The following is an 18,132-nucleotide window of genomic DNA, read 5'->3' on the forward strand; positions in this document are numbered from 1 at the left end:
AATTTCATCCCTCCTGCCAAAACTTTGGTTCTCTGGAAATTGTTGCATAATAAAATGCCTTCTAATTCAGTAAAGACGTGTGTCTATGTGTTCGATGTGTACTTTATGTAAGCAACAAGAATAAATCACTTTTCATATTTTCTTTGAATGTAACATTCCCCCGCATATCTGGTCTTGGGTGCTGCAAGTTTTCTTTGGTACACACTTCTCTTCCTTTGTTGATTTGATACAATTTATTAAAGTTGATGGTAGTCCTTTAGTGAAAGATATATGTCTGGTTGTTGTTATTTATTCTAGATTTAAAACAAAAAAAGTATAGATCTGGAGTTGGCTATAAAAACTATAAAGGGATATGTTAGGCTATCTGCTAACTCTTCTGAAAAGGCTATGCACAATGATATGATTGATTTTTCTATTTTGAAGCTCTTTGATATTCAAACTAGACCTAGAAAAGAAACTAGCACTCTTCAAGTTATTTGGAATATCCCTGTTGTAGGATGGATCAAAAAATTAATACGGATGGAACTACTAGAAGTGCATGCTGCTTGTGGTGGAAATTTTTGGAGGTAGTCAGGGGGATATATTTGAAGTTTTTTGCTTATTTGGGTACTCAAAATGCTTTACAAGCTGAGGTTATGAGGGTTATTTTGGCTATTGAGAAATATGGATGATGGTTATAAGCTGGTGTGGTTGAAATCGGGTTCTACTTTGGTTTGCCAAGAATTTTCATCTCCTCAAATTGTTTTGTGGTCACTTTGAGCGAGATGGAGGAAATGCATGAAGAGTTGTGATGCTTTCAAGCTAAAAGTAGCCCACATTTTTCGTGGAGGGCATTCTTGTGCAGATAAGATTGAAAATTTGGAGATTGACAGAATAAATGAGTGCCAATGGTTTGAGTCTCTTCCTCGGGTTATTAGGATAGAACTTTTCATAATAGATTTCAACTCCCTTTTATTTTTATTTATTTATTTAATAAATTGTTTCATATGAAGGCAAATGATTGTTGAACTATGGGGTGTCAGCCTAGCTTAGATATCATAGTTCAAAGTGATGTAACACAAATTTTATTAAAAAAAAAAAGGCTAGTCCTCATAATCTCTTACTAACAAAAGTTATGTCATATACAAAATATTTGTCCAAAGTAATAAGTGGTGCAAAAAAAAGTTATAACTTTAAAAGAAACGGTCACCAATATTCTAATTATTACAAATAGGTAGGAAAAAAAAAATATCAATACCTATTACAGGCATTGGTTCTGGAAAGTTGAGATCATGATCAACTGCAGCAAGTCCATATACATATGGATTTCCAGGATGAGCATGCCTAGAAGTTAAACATGAAATAAATATCATGACACATTAAAACTCAAAACTAATTTGAGATAAAAATATAATGGAAAAGAAGAAAATTAATTTTCATGACCTCTGTAACCTATAAATACTATGTAAATGGTGAATATGGTTATCAGGAAATGCACTCACACCTTTATGCACCAACATGACAACATAAGTTGATCCAACTAAAAGAATCAAACACAGCCAATGAAATAAAAGTCTAAGGTCATTAAAATTTACATGTGTTCATTTCAAGAAAAGAGAATTTTTACTTAGGCTATATCTATAGTCAACATATGATCTCAGCCTATAAGCCATCCCTGGGATTGGATATCTAGAGCACGTGGTGATAGGACTAGTTTGTGTTTCCATTGCACTAGGAAAACCATGAGGCTATGTATGATAGACTTTATTTAATATTGCAATGGGAAAGTCATGAGATCAGATAAAATGCAAGAGATTACACAGGCTCTCAAAGACTTTAGATAGCTGATACCATGTCAGAAATACTTTTTCTGATATTATTCATACAAGAGCAATTGTTCTTAAATAAAATACAAAGACATGAGAAATGAAAATACTGATTTATGATGGATATATAATTTATCCCTACAATTAAAGATCAATGATCCCGAAGAAGAAATATAAAATTGAAAATGATATAGTAAACACCAAAAAGTGACAACTTCTCTCACAACGCGAAGTGGCATCTCTTTTTTATTTTATTAAATATTTAATGAAACTACAATAGAAACTAAAAAACCATGAAAAAAAAAAGAAAAGCAGTTTTGTCGAAGCCTTCTATCTTCAATTGTCTTCTTCCACTCCTTCAACCTCTCGTCTTCTTCAAGGTCTGGAGAATGTGAAAAGTCCTTATTCCTCTGAAAAATTGTTTCATTCTTCTTTTCCCCTCTTTTGGTGTGTGTGGAAAGGTTTTTCTCTTACCCAACATGGGAAAGGTGTGTGCTTCATCGTTGGAATCAATTTTGGCAAAAACGACCCATTTTTGGTGTAGTTTGTAATGGCGCGGTGAATAATTTTGGCAAAAACGACCCGTTTTTGGTGTAGTTTGTAATGGCGCGGTGAATATAGTGGCGTTAAGTGGTGGGTTTAGTGCTCGTCGTCGACGGGAATTGGGTTCACTTATTCGTCTTTTTCCCCATTTTTGTGTCGGTGGAAAGGTTTTTCTCTTACCCAACGTTACGAAAGGTGTGTGCTTCGTCTGTTGGAATTGATTTTGGCCGAAAGGACCCATTTTTGGATGGATCCCCTATTGTGATAATATTATTACTGTGACTTCAATGACCTCTACATGTACTAACTCCATCTGAAAAGTCCTCACTAAATAATTGCTAACCTACATTAACTGGTTTGCACATGTAAGTAAAAGTGTACAAAAAGGTCATGCCTGGAGGTGTAATGATTTGGGTCTTAAGTTGAATTATTCATCCTTAAGGTGTTCCACGTTAGTTCTGTTTCCCACTTGCTGCACCCCAACTAAAATGTGACATTACTCACTTAAGTTATGTTGACCACAATATATGTTAACCTAGATATCAATAATTACCAACCCATGTTATTCAAATTGCAATTCTTAAGCAAAACAAATTGAAATTTTACAACAGGGTGATGATGTGCAAATCCCATAAAGTGAGTTGGCCGTTATGAGACCACGGGTTTGCAGATGTGTTGACCAATTCATTTATATTTGTGTGCAGAATGGAAAATCACTTTTTACTTGAGCATATGAAGCTTTCATGTACAACACGCATACTATGGGTTTGCACTTATTTTGGCAGTGGTTTGTACATGTGTTTCCCCACTTCATTTATATTTATCTAAAGTTAAAGATAACATTTTTTATTCATAAAATTAACCTTTCATGTACAACATAAAGGGTAGGAGGGTCAGGAGTTATAAAATGATTTAACAAAATTATTACAATGATGAAGTGGAAATCACATGCAGTGAGTTACCACTTATTTAGGCAGTGCTTTGCAAATGAATTACATAATTGGTTTAAATGTTTTGCAATGTTAAAAAATCTCCACTTTATCTTATTGTCCCATCATCACCTTGTTATTTTTCAATATGTTGTGCTTAAGAATTGCACCTATTACCCTTTATTGTGGACAAAGCCTCCCTTCATGAAGTCAAAATATTTTTAACTCTGCAAAACATTTAAACCAATTCTGGACTCATCTGCAAAGCATTGCCTAAATAAGTGTTAACCCACTGCATGTGATTTCAACTTCATCATTGTAATAATTTTGTTAGCTCATTTCATAACACCTGACCTTCCTACCCTTTATGTTGTACATGAAAGGTTAATTTTATGAATAAAAAATGTTATCTTTAACTTTAGATAAATATAAATAAAGTGCGGAAACACATGTACAAACCATTGCCAAAATAACTGCAAACCCAAAATAAGTTCAAACCCACAGTATGCGTGTTGTACATGAAAGCTTCATATACTCAAGTAAAAAGTGATTTTCCATTCTGCACACAAATATAAATGAATTGGTCAACACATCTGCAAACCCGTGGTCTCATAACAGCCAACTCACTTTATGAGATTTGCACATCATCACCCTGTTGTAAAATTTCAATTTGTTTTGCTTAAGAATTGCAATTTGAATAACATGGGTTGGCAATTATTGACATCTAGGTTAACATATATTGTGATCAGCATAACTTAAGTGAGTAATGTCACATTTTAGTTGGGGTGCAGCAAGTGGGAAACAGAACTAACGTGGAACACCTTAAGGATGAAAAATTCAACTTAAGACCCAAATCATTACACCTCCAGGCATGACCTTTTTGTACACTTTTACTTACATGTGCAAACCAGTTAATGTAGGTTAACAATTATTTAGTGAGGACTTTTCAGATGGAGTTAGTACATGTAGAGGTCATTGAAGTGACAGTAATAACATTATCACAATAGGGGATCCATCCAAAAATGGGTCCTTTCGGCCAAAATCAATTCCAACAGATGAAGCACACACCTTTCGTAACGTTGGGTAAGAGAAAAACCTTTCCACCGACACAAAAATGGGGAAAAAGAAGAATAAGTGAACCCAATTCCCGTCGACGACGAACACTAAACCCACCACTTAACGCCACTATATTCACCGCGCCATTACAAACTACACCAAAAATGGGTTGTTTTTGCCAAAATTGATTCCAACGATGAAACCTTTCGCATGTTGGGTAAGAGAAAAACCTTTCCACACACACCAAAAGAGGGGAAAAGAAGAATGAAACAATATTTCAGAGGAATAAGGACTTTTCACATTCTCCAGACCTTGAAGAAGACGAGAGGTTGAAGGAGTGGAAGAAGACAATTGAAGAGAGAAGGCTTCCACAAAACTACTTTTCTTTTTCTTTTCATGGTTTTTTAGTTTCTGTTGTAGTTTCATTAAATATTTAATAAAATAAAAAAGAGCTGCCACGTCGCGTTGTGAGAGAAGTTGTCACTTTTTGGTGTTTACTATATCATTTTCAATATAAAATATATTGTCAGCCTATTAATCCTCCTAACTATCCTCTTAAATATGGAATGCAATTAAATCTTCTAATTATGTAATGAAAACTGTACAGAGAAATATTAACGCAGCGCAAATCATGGGATTATAACAGGAATCAACACTATTTTCAGAGATGAGCCAAAAAAAGTAAACCTGAACTTCCCTAAATTCACCAATCATACAATAAAAGATACAAAGGAGCACTCTCTTTTCCACTGAATTATTCCAGTTACAAAATTCAATTCTCTGAAACCGAACTTCCCCCACCGACCCCCCCTTTTTTCCCCCTGAACTTTCTATAAAAGGAGACCTAACCTAGCATACACTAAGCTGAAAAACTACCTAACAACTGTATTTCTAGTTATTGTTTTTAAACGTCTTGCTGTAAAAAACTCGCATTCTTTCTTACTGACATGTTTATATGCTTCTGCCCAACACATCCAATAGACTGACTACCCACTGTCTACCTTAATTTTTATATCTAAATGGAGTTGTTGAACATAAACACCCCACATTGTGGAACTTGGTCTCACCCTCCTAGCTCAAGCATCATTACCCCTTAAAGTTTTGGGACCATTCATTGACTACTAGTGTCTACCTCATATATAGACTACTCACTTCCTGCCTTAATTTTGATATCCCTAACTCTAAATTGTTTGGTCAAAAAATCAAATCAGAATTATCTTCGGACCCTAATTATTTCAAACAAGATCAAATTAGAATAATCTGATTAATTATTCAATCTTCTAGAAAATAAAATTCAGTTGTCAACTAATTCCTAGTATAGACATGCAACTGCCAACAGAAAAAATAGTGGAATCAGAGAATTTACTGAGTTTGTGGATCGTCTTTTTATGTGCCAAGTTTCAGCATTGGGTAAAGTTTCAGTTCTTTTTTTCATTTTGGGCCTCTACAAACCTACTACGCCCATAATCCCTGTAGTAAATAGCAGTTTATTTGGATCAAGGTATGCAGGACCCAAGTGAAACAACCGGGTCAAATGACCAATCTGAGTAAACCTAAAGAACAAGGGGCTGGGCTTATCTTGCTGGTTGAAATAGGAACCCATGATTATCAAGCATGTCCTTGAAGTAAACAATGTCATTCTAATAATTAGCAAAATGAAAGTTTATTTTACTCACTAATAACCACAGAAAACTCTATCAATTGACCACAGAAATCCATAGAGAGACCACTGGCATTGAGAGAGTATTGTACTAACCCAGATATAAAGCGACGTTTCCTGGATCGTGCTTGAGTTGGGCCCTGAACTTCCTCCACGATGCACTGTGCAGACCAAGATTAATTAGCAACAAGTATTCATAAAACAGTAACATTGCAAGTAAACAGAATAATGAAAACTTTAAAAGGTGAAAAAAGTATGGAATACTATTTAATTGTTGAACTCACCACTGAATAACCATTTTGAGTTAAATCATCTAAAGTTTGTCGAAGATTCTATGACAAACAAAAGAAGAAAGATATTGTTATATATATAAGAAACTCAGCAAAATATTTCATATATATTTAAAGTCCATGAGAAAATAACATAGTAAAATGTCAATACCATAACAGGACAACCAGCCCTTGGTACACTATCGGATTGGAGACCACCACAGGGATTTAAACCAGCATATTCAACAAGAACACATGCATCTATCCCCCAAGCTTCGTAGAATTCCCCAACCTTATCAGTAATTTGAAAATATATGAATTAATACATGATACAAACAGAATATTTACTTCATGAAGGATAGAAATGGAATACTACAGAACCAACGGAAGAGAAAACAGAAATTTTGTCAAGATTTAGGAAGGGGAAATGCATTTTTAGTCCTACCACTTTCAGTGAAACATGGACAAGGTCTTTATACTTTCATATCAATAAACAAAGTCCTCAAACTTTAAGAACATGCGAATTTAATCCCTCCTTTCTTATCATTTATAATGTTTCCTGAATTTACGAGGGACTAAATGCATATAAGTTTGAGGACTAAATTCATCAACACAAAGGTACATAGAATACACCATGTTTAACCAAAAGTATAGGCACTAAAAACACATTATTCCCAATAAAAAATCAGGCTCCCTTCAAACAAAATTTATTAGGCCACCAATGCTAAACTCTCAATGAATGACATAACTATTACTTACTCTGCAAAGTAATACTTGACGGGGAAATTTCGACTTGAACTGCAACAATTCCCAGTTGAGCGTTCCTTCCTTTACACTACACATGGAGATTGATTCTTCCATCAACACTCTCGTAATAACACCATCCTCAAATTACGACAATAAAGGAGTTCAAGTATGTTTGAACAATAGCCCATGTAAATGACTAAGAACAAAGGATTATCAATTATAGACTGTCGTATATTGCATTCTTGATGACATTGGTCCAATAGTTGTGTTCTTGAATCTGAACAACAGAAGAATGCACTTTTTTGCTGAATTTATGGGAGTTATTCATGCCATTGAGTATGCAAGAGGTGCCGGATTTAGAAGACTCTGGTTGGAATGTGATTCAAATTTGGTTTGCCAAGCTTTCTCTCTTTTGGACCATGGTCTACTAGAGGGCGTTAGAGAAAATATGTAAAGTTTTGTAGTGGTATTGAGTTTGAGGTGTCACATATTTCTCGAGAAGGAAATCATTGTATACACAAGTTAACCAGCTTAGGCCTGTCAACCAGAGAAGGGATAAATAAAATGGTATACAACTATGCCAACTTTTATAACTTTGGACTTCTTTCATAATAGATGTCTTCTTTGCATGTATAGGGAAGTTTAGCTCATGGATTGCCTTATAGCTAACTAGCTTGTTCTTTGGTTATGGGTTTTGGTTTGGTCCCTCCATGAGTTTTGTGTTTCTTTTTTTCTCATTTTTAATGATATCTTCATGAACTTATAGAAAAAAAGTAAGGGAAATAAATACATTCAATTGAGAATAGAACAGAAGTGCAGAATAATGCCAATCATACATAAAGTCCTATGGAATTTGTTGGAATTGTAGTCAAGATCACAAGACGATCATGGAATAGTGTGACTCCTCGATTTAGCACACCTTGTTCGATTCAATGAACACACAAGATCATGCCAGAGTGAGATGATCTTAGAAGCCTACAAAGACGCTAACTATGCAGATTCTATAGACAACAGAAGATCTACCTTTGGATATCGCACTTTTCTAAGAGAAATTTTGGCCTTGGGGAACAAGAAACAAAAATGTTGTGACAAGATCAAGTGTAGAGGTAAGTTTAGAACAATGACATTAGGGATTTGTCAAATACTATGGTTAAAGAAAATTTTAGAAGACCTGAAGATTGATTTAAAATTGAAGTAGATCGACATTTCTTAAGGAAAAAATTGATAATAAAATAATATGTACCACCATTTGTATCCTGAGGAAATTAACTTGCAAATGTATTGAAAAAAAGAGCCAAGTGGTGCTACATTCCATGTCTATTGTTGACCATCCACTCACCAACTTGATGGGGAGTGTGAGAATCCCTTGATTTATGTTGTAGATAATATTTCTTTGTACACTTTTAATTACATAATTTGGAGAATTAATTACATTCCATAAATAAGAGTATAATTTGGAGGATTAATAGGTTATATTTATTATACAAGATCATTGGTCTTCCTTTATACGGATAGATTATATTCATCATTCGTACATGAACTAAACTGAAGAATGAATAAGAGAAATTGAACTGGTATTTAATTATCTCATCACACGTAAAAATAGGAGTACTGAATCATAAACTAGGATGTTCCATTATTAAGTCTTTGAATTCTATTTAAGAACAATTGCTCCTCTATGAATAATATCATAAACGAAGCAACAATTGATGTTTTCATATTGTTTTGTTATATAAAACTAAAAGAAATGCATAAAGTAGTAATTTCAATTTCATTAGTGCTCACTCACCTTCCATTTTTCAATTTGGAATCCAGGCCAAGCAAATTAGAAAATTCAAGTTTTTCAATTAGTTGGACGGTTGAAAACTTTTTGCACAATTTCAACCTCTGCCATAATGTGAGAAGGAAACAAAAGTAAGAATGAAGTTTTATTGTAAATATGACTTTATAAACAAACCAACAAAATTCATGAACAGTAACTTTTGCTTTAACCAAAAGCAAAAAAGAGTAGATGGACCTACCTCCTTCCACCACAATATGTGAGGAAGATCTTTATCATCTAAAGCATTCTTTGGTACTTTTGGCTTCTTGGTGGTCCTACTGCTCCCCCTTGAAACCTTGTTTTCCATATAACTCGATACATTCTTTACACATCTATTTAGTCTGTTCAATAAGAAGTTTCACATTTTATAGATATTTATAAATTAGAATTTCACCATGTCAAGCAAATATTAGATCAATGTATATGCTGGTGATGCAAGCTTTCTCCAATCAAAATTTAGTTCCTCGGTGTTTTAAGAATCATTTGAAGAATATGTTGTATCAACTTAAGAGAATTAGATTTCATGTGTCTCACATATATAGTTTAAGAGGGAAACTATTATGTTGATGAATTTGCTTCTTTTAGGGTTAGACACAGATGTACTGGGTGGTGGGATCTTATTCCTGTTTTTATTCAGTTTGATCTCTATAAGAATAGATGGAATTTACCTTATTATACGTTTGTTTATTGAGTGGCTTTTGGTATAGTCCCTCATTCAATTTATAATTTTTTATTCTTCTTTTGTACTTGGATATGCTGCAAACGATTAACATAATATGGAGTGCCCACCTAGTTGGCATTGCAAATAATAGAGTGATTTTTTACATACCTTCTTTGCTTTATAAAAAACTTCATATTGATCTACTTTGCACAATAACATATAAAGCAAGAAGGATGTAGCTAGAATGAACTCAAGGTCCAAAACTACTACTAGCATCAATAACTCTTGCTAACTCATGAGATGTTGTTCAAACACCAAAATCTCACACGAGATGTTTATGACTTTTACCGTGTCTCGAAACTATACTCAACCGGAGACTGTTTGAGTTAGTTTTTCACCTTCATACAAAATTTAAAAAAAAAAAAAAAAAAAAAAGAGATGGAAAATTCGATTTCACCATGGCATTCACAATGAAGCCATACACCATCCTTTTTACAAATTTTTAAATACAATGTTTAGCACAAAAAGATTAAGCAGTAAAGATGATGATATTCATAAAATTTAATAACTACTCCCTTGTCACAATGCAATTGAAGCTATTTTCACAAATTAAGAATAACAAAAAAAAAATGCCACTCATTGAAACAATTTTACTTAAATCATCTTACCCTCTCAATAAATACATTACATTTGGGGGGAGATTAGAAAATAAAATAATGATAGGTGACTTTATGTATTTTTGCTTTTATTTGTCTTTGTCTAGCATGTTTATTTAAAACATAAGCACTTCTCTACATTTTAAGAAGCAAATTATTAAGATAGTGGAATTTAAACCAAACAAAACCTCATCTGTATATTGTAATTTTTCACTATTTCTAATCGATGTGGAATCTCCAACACACAGCCTGACACCAAGGATTGAACTTCATGACTGTAGGATTATATACTTGTGGGGGTGATAGTCCTAAAGCAGTGGCGTAATTGTCCCAATGAACTTGACTAGGTTTTGCTCTAAATGGCTCACTTACCATATTAAGATATTGGAATTTAAAGCTAACTCAATTTCACTTATATATATTATGATTTTGTCTTATTCTTAATCAATGTAAGATCTCTTACACAAATATTGAGTGAGTTTGTTTGTTCGTATTCTTTACAAAAAAGCTAACTCGATAAAATAAAAAGCTTTCTGTTTTTGTCATCCAATTGTCTGATCTGCTTATTTTTTAAAATAAGCAGTTTTATGCTTATTATAATAAGCAAATTGTATTTGCTTCTCAAATTACTGATTATTTTAAAAATTGTTTATTTCAAAAAAAATTATTCTAGAGTTTAAACAAACTGGCCACATCTATTTTCTTAAATGGGCTCTTTTTCTCTCAAATTGCTTATTTCAAAAACACTTATTTTACCTTAACCAAACTAGTCCACTATTTAATCGAAACCTTAAAATATCTATCACATTAGAATCTTTCTCTTACGGGTAAAACTGCAACCATTTTTAGACCGAGATCAAGGAAGTATAAAAGTCAATTTTCAACAAAAAATGTTTCTGCAAGAACTAAATAGTGTAGCTTTTTTGTAGCCATGCGATGTATCACCGGTTTCAAGAAAGATTACTCTTTACTGAAGAATAAAGAATACAGAATACAAGTGAGTTCATGAACATAATATGTATTGGTTAAAGTGAGTGCCACATTTAATCATGTTTCGAATCACTTACTGGTACATAATACAATGTTAAATTGAATAAAGTTTCATTATAAATACAATGTTTTGACAGATAAAGTGAATATTCACCAAATAATCTAACATAATACTAAATACAAATTCTATATGACAAAATATGAAACGAAAAACACAAGAAAAGATTACCGGAGGAAGCGAGAGGGAACGCATGAAATGAAAATAGGAAATGGCGAATGAGAGAAGGGCGAAAGAGAGCGGCAACGAGGCAAGAAAACGGCGACGTTTCTAGTGACTACCCTGTACATTGCGGTGAAGGGTAGAGAGAGAGTGCAAGCACAGAGAGTTCCCGCCACAGACACGAAGGGAAGGGTTTTAACAAAAATGAAAAGCGGAAACCAAAACGATATTTAGAACGATATTTATTTTGTTAGAACAACGAGTGTTTCTCTTCTGTCTTTTTCAAAAGTAGATGATCCTTTTTAAATTGGCCAATTAAAATAAATTTTTTACTTAAATAAATCTTGCCTTGTTTTTGGGGAGGGATTTCAAGATTCTAAAAAACTCAAATGCATAGTATTTAAATTATTTATAATAATTTATGATTAAATTATTTTCATTTTTTAAATAGTTTCTTAAAAATATTTATATTACAATTTTTTATTTGGATAACATAATTTAATTTATCTTTTAAGATAAGATAAAAAAATTTATTTTAAAAATTTTTGTATAACTTAGCTCTACCATTAGGGATGGCAACGGGGCGGGAACTGGTTTCCTTATCCTATATTTATCTCCGTAGAAAAAATCCATCCACATCCACATACTTAAATCCAACGGTTTTCAAACTTTTGTCTCATCTTCATCCCCATCTCCACCGAGTAACGGGTATAATCTCGTACTCATACCCGTTATTTTACTACTTCAATATTAATTTTAATTAATTTTTATAAAATAATAAAAAATTACGGTAAACGAAATGGGATTTGTTAGATCGGCAGACACTCGGTGTGATCCGATTAACATTAGCCAAGAATGTTGCATTCAACATCATGAACGAGAACATAACCGTAGATTTGATGAAGGCATTGTCAAATATGTATGAGAAGCCATCTGCAGCCAATAAAGTGTATTTGATTCGCAGACTAGTCAACCTAAAAATGGGTGAAGGTAACTCGATTACTAATCATATTAGTGAATTCAATACAATTATTGCGCAGTTGACATCAGTGCAGATAACATTTGATGATGAGGTGAAAGCATTAATTTTATTATCATCTCTTCTGGAAAGTTGGAGTGCAACTGTTACTACAGTTAGTAATTCTGCAAGTAATAGTAAGTTGAAGCTTGATAACATCCGTGACTTGATCTTAAGCGAAGATGTTCGCAGGAAAAGTTCAGGGGAATCTTCCAGTTCTAGTTCCGGTTCAGCATTGAGTACTGAAACTAGAGGAAGAAGTAGCCAGAAAGGTCGTAATCAAGGCCGAGGCAGATCAAAGTCTAGAGAGAAATCAAAACCAAAATTCCGGAATGATATCACTTGTTGGAATTGTCAGAAAAGGGGTCACTTTACAAATCAATGTAGGGCTCCAAGGAAGAACAACAACAAGAGGCAAGATAGTGATCAATCAGCAAATGCAGCAACTGATGAAATTGAAGATGCACTATTATGTAGTCTAGATTGTTCTATTGATTCATGGATTATGGACTCAGGTGCGTCATTTCATACTACACCTTCTTTAGAACTATTATCTAACTATGTTCCAGGAAAGTTTGGGAAGGTCTACCTTACAGATGGGAAATCTCTTGATATTATAGGAAGAGGTGATATCAATATCAGAACCTCTAATGGAAGTGTGTGGACTTTGAAGAATGTCAGACATATTCCAGCCTTAAAGAGAAACTTAATATCTATAGGGCAGTTGGATGATGAGGGGCATTACACCACCTTTGGAGATGGACACTGGAAAGTAATGAAAGGTAATCTTGTTGTTGCTCGTGGGAAGAAGCAAGGATCTCTTTACATGATTGCAGATGAGGATATGATATCAGTTGCAGAAGTTGGCAACAGTTCCTCTTTGTGGCATCAGAGACTTGGGCATATGAGTGAGAAAGGAATGAAGCTCATGGTCTCTAAAGGTAAAATACCTAACTTGAAGCATGTTGACGTTGGACCTTGCGAACATTATATCTTTGGAAAGCAGAAAAAGGTTAGCTTCTCCAAAACAAGTAAGTCGTCTAAAGTTGAAAGACTAGCACTAGTGCATACAGATGTTTGGGGGCCAGCTCCAGTGAAATCTCTTGGAGGTTCACAGTATTACGTAACCTTCATTGATGACTCTACAAGAAAGGTATGGGTTTATTTTCTTAAAAATAAATCTGATGTGTTTTCTGTGTTTAAAAGGTGGAAACAGGAGGTTGAGACTCAAACAGGTTTAAAGATTAAATGTTTGAAGTCTGATAATGGTGGAGAATATGACAGTAATCAATTCAAGGAGTTTTGTTCAGAGAATGGGATCAGAATGATCAAGACGATTCCAGGAACACCAGAACAAAACGGTGTGGCAGAAAGAATGAACAGAACCTTGAATGAGAGAGCAAGATGTATGAGAATCCAGTCAGGATTACCCAAGGTATTTTGGGCAGATGCAATAAGCACAGCAGCCTATCTCATAAACAGAGGACCATCAGTTCCTTTAGGCTATCAGTTACCTGAAGAAGTATGGTCTGGAAATGAGGTAAACCTTTCACATCTGAAAGTTTTTGGTTGTGCTTCATATATTTTGTTGAACTCTAATAGTAGAGATAAATTGGACCCTAAGGCAAAGCGATGCTATTTCATTGGCTATGGATCTGACATGTATGGCTACAGGTTTTGGGATGACCAAAACAAGAAAATTATCAGAAGTAGAAATGTTACTTTTAATGAAAACATGTTCTATAAGGACAGGACTGCAGAATTTGCAAATGCAAATAAAAAGCCAGAGCAGGTATCATTAGAAGAAGTTTCAGAAAGTGATGTAGCCAACAGAAGGCAGAATACAGATGTAGAGCCTGAGTCAGAGCCCGAGTCAGAGTTTGGGTCAGAACCTGAACAGATAGTAGAGTCAGTAACTCCTGAATTACCGACTAGAAGGTCTAGCAGAACCATTGTAGCACCACAAAGGTACTCCCCTTCATTGCATTACTTGTTGTTGACTGATGCTGGTGAGCCAGAGCATTTTGCTGAGGCTATGCAGGGAGGTGAATCTATTAAGTGGGAGCTAGCAATGGAAGATGAGATAAAGTCTCTTCAGAAGAATAAGACATGGTCTTTAACCAAGCTTCCAGAAGGAAAGAAGGTTTTGCAAAACAGGTGGGTCTATCGGTTAAAAGAAGAACCAGATGGCAGCAAACGATATAAGGCCAGACTCGTAGTGAAAGGGTTCCAACAGAGACAAGGAATTGACTTCACAGAAATTTTCTCTCCTGTTGTCAAGATGACTACCATCAGAGTTATCTTGAGTATAGTAGCTACAGAAAATCTTCATCTGGAGCAGTTAGATGTGAAAACTGCATTCCTACATGGAGATCTTGAGGAAGAAATCTTTATGGCACAACCAAAAGGTTTTGAAGTACAAGGCAAAGAGAATCTTGTATGCAAGCTTCATAAAAGTTTGTATGGGTTGAAACAAGCACCGCGACAATGGTATAAGAAGTTTAATGAGTTTATGAGAAACTCAGGATTTCACAGATGTGAAGAAGATCATTGTTGTTATGTGAAGAAATATATTGATAGTTATATCATTCTTGCCTTGTATGTTGATGACATGTTGATTGCTGATGCTAATATGGCAGAAATTGACAGGTTGAAGAAACAATTGTCAGAAAATTTTGAAATGAAGGATCTTGGTCCAGCCAAGCAAATTCTTGGTATGAGAATTTCCAGGGATAGATCTAATGGTATTCTAAATTTATCTCAGGAAAAATATATTGAAAAATTGCTTAGCAGGTTCAATGTTGGAAATGCTAAAACCAGGAATACACCTTTTGGAACTCACTTAAAGTTCTCAAAAAGGCAATCTTCTCAGACAGAGGAAGAAGAAAATCACATGTCTAAAGTGCCATATGCATCTGCAGTAGGGAGCTTGATGTATGCTATGGTTTGCACCAGACCTGATATAGCACATGCAGTGGGAGTTGTGAGCAGGTTTCTATCCAATCCCGGAAAGGAGCATTGGGAAGGAATGAAGTGGATATTGAGATATTTGAAGGGCACTTCAAAGATGCATTTGTCCTTTAAAAGAAGTAATCTCACTTTACAGGGGTTTTCTGATGCAGATTTGGGAGGTGATTTGGATGGTAGAAAGAGCACAACAGGTTATATTTTTACGTTGGGTGGCACAGCTATCAGTTGGAAGTCCAAACTTCAAGGAAGAGTCTCCCTTTCAACCACTGAAGCTGAATATATAGCTATCTCAGAAACAGCAAAAGAGATTATATGGTTGAAGAATCTTCTAAAAGAATTAGGAAAAGGGCAAGATGAACCTTCATTGTTCAGTGACAGTCAAAGTGCCATTTGTCTTGCTAAAAATCCAATTCTTCACTCCAGATGCAAACACATTGAATTGAAGTATCATTTTATCAGAAACTTGATAAATGATGGAGATTTGATTTTGTTGAAGATTCCAGGTGCAGAGAATCCAGCTGATATGTTAACCAAGACTGTCACAACAACTAAGTTGAGGCTTTGCATTGCCTCAACTGGCCTTCGAGAAGATTGATGATGAAGGCACTACACTAGGTGGTAATGTAAATCAAACCCCAAGTGGGAGAATTGTTAGAATTATGGTGCTTGATTTAGTCCCACATCGCTTAGAATAGTGAGTTGTGGTTCTCTATTTTACTATATAAGAGACTCTATGTAAAGCTTTAAGATACACCAAAAATACAAATACTTCCTAGTGTAGTCGTGGACGTAGGCATACACATTGTAGCCGAACCACGTTAAATTCTCTGTGTCTATTTTTCTCTCCTTTATTCTTTCCTTTATTGCCTTGTTCCTAACACTCGACTCAATCTTTGACTTGTGTTGATCCGTCTCAACCTTCAATCTGGGTCTAGTCATCTTAACTTTCAACCTAACTGACTCATCTCGACCTTTGACCACAACTGACTCAACTCGTCATACATATTAGGATTAATTAACTCAAATCGACTTAACCTTCAACCTAAATAGTGAGACTAATAGAATAAGTAAATATTTATAATGTTTTAGAGAATCAATATATCAAATTATCTCCAAGAGAAAACATAATAACTATAAGTGGGACATACATAAGTGTAAAAGCATTATTATTGGTTGTGAAACGATGGACAAAGGTAAAGTTTATTCTTGCTTGGTTTATATATATATATATATATATATATATTATTTAATGTGAGACTTTTAACTCACATTTTGACTATTTTCAATAATCTTTTCTCAAGGGTGAGTCATTTTCTTTTCTTCCTTTTTCATATGATATATTTCTCTTTAGGTGTATGGTGACCATGACCCCTTTTGATTATGATTATGTGGCCAGTCACTTTGGTGACCCATTTTTAATTACGGTTATGCGGTCAATTACTTTGAAACTGACTTTGATACCACTATTGGGTATGTATATTCATCATATGTGAGTTATAGTCATCAAGGAATCGTGGTTCTATATATACTAGTGTAAACACAGGCGCTATCGCGCCTGTGTGTATTTTTTAAATATGAATGATATTATATTAGTAGATGATAATAGTATAATGTTATTAAGTTAATATATAAAATAAATGTATATTTATTAAAAATAAAATGAAATAAATAGAGAGAATAATTGTTGATGAATAAAAAAAAGATAAACAATTTTATAAAAAATAGATAAAAATAATTATTAATTTTAAAAAATTAATAAATAATAATATTGTAAAGGGTATATTTGGTATTATGAAATGTGGACACAAAAGAGGGAATCCTCTTTATATATTGTTATAGATGATATTGAAGTTTTACCCTTAAATCAATGGTGTTATACTTACAAAGTGTATAGTATTTAATTTTGTTTATTTTATCAAATATGAGACTTTTGACTTACACTTAACCTAATTTTGACCCTTGTAAGTGTCATGTAAGATACTTTTAAAATTTAACGGTAAATAATTGTGTGAGAAAGAAATGATTCTTTATGATCTCAAAATAGAATTACTTGTTGAATGTATATGTTGATATTATGGTTTAAATTATTCATATTAAAATAAGATGGGACATTATACTGAGATGTCGTCACATGAAATATCCGAAAATTTGGATAAATTTTCGTAATAAAAGATGTCTCATTAACATTTGTAAATCTCACTGTAACATTTTCTAATGTAAACAGAAAACGAGCTTCATAGATAGGAGCAAAACATTTGTTTTGTTAGATTAATGCACTTACCCTTTACATGCATCAATGAGATTTAGACACCACTTGAAGAATAAGTTGTTGATTAAAGACAGGTGTATTTATTTTTTCTAATTGGATCAAAAGCATTTTGAGTTGTGGACAGTATGTTTAGATAATTATTATTTTAATTTAAGATTTTTTTAATTAAAAGTAAAGCAGACGATAAAATATATACAATAACAAATAATTACCTGTTATAAAATAAAGGTAATAGGAGAGACAAAGGAGAGGAAGAATAGAGAATGAGAGAGTAGGGAGCAACTTCTGGTTTTATGTGTGTCTAATTACTGATAGGACGAGTCCTATTTATAGGTACAATATGGTAACCCAGAAAGGATATAAAATCAAATAGTAAATACAAAATATTACATCATAAAGAGTAATGAATAATATGATTATCAATCATATGAGTAATTGTATAAATCAATGGACGACCATTAATTCATAACACTCCCCCTTGGGTGTCCATTGATAAAAGAATGTGCCTCGTTAAAAC

The 18,132-nt window shown here is 33.7% G+C and overlaps 1 protein-coding gene across 1 annotated transcript in view; it reads right to left on the reverse strand.

Annotated features, from left to right (window-relative positions):
• The window catches only part of LOC114189587 (DNA mismatch repair protein MSH1, mitochondrial), a 42,402-nt gene extending 30,844 nt beyond the window's left edge, over positions 1 to 11,558 (reverse strand). The window contains exons 1-8 of the mRNA XM_028078193.1: positions 11,368 to 11,558; positions 9,031 to 9,172; positions 8,799 to 8,896; positions 7,022 to 7,097; positions 6,435 to 6,554; positions 6,278 to 6,325; positions 6,090 to 6,154; positions 1,238 to 1,323 (exon numbers count right to left, since the gene is read on the reverse strand). Of these exons, the coding sequence (XP_027933994.1) occupies positions 1,238 to 1,323; positions 6,090 to 6,154; positions 6,278 to 6,325; positions 6,435 to 6,554; positions 7,022 to 7,097; positions 8,799 to 8,896; positions 9,031 to 9,172; positions 11,368 to 11,486 (754 nt within the window). The 5' untranslated portion in view covers positions 11,487 to 11,558. The remainder of the gene's footprint in view (positions 1 to 1,237; positions 1,324 to 6,089; positions 6,155 to 6,277; positions 6,326 to 6,434; positions 6,555 to 7,021; positions 7,098 to 8,798; positions 8,897 to 9,030; positions 9,173 to 11,367) is intronic.
• Positions 11,559 to 18,132: the final 6,574 nt, after the last annotated feature.

This window comes from Vigna unguiculata, chromosome 7 (assembly GCF_004118075.2).
Source record: "Vigna unguiculata cultivar IT97K-499-35 chromosome 7, ASM411807v1, whole genome shotgun sequence".
Lineage (NCBI taxonomy): Eukaryota > Viridiplantae > Streptophyta > Magnoliopsida > Fabales > Fabaceae > Vigna > Vigna unguiculata.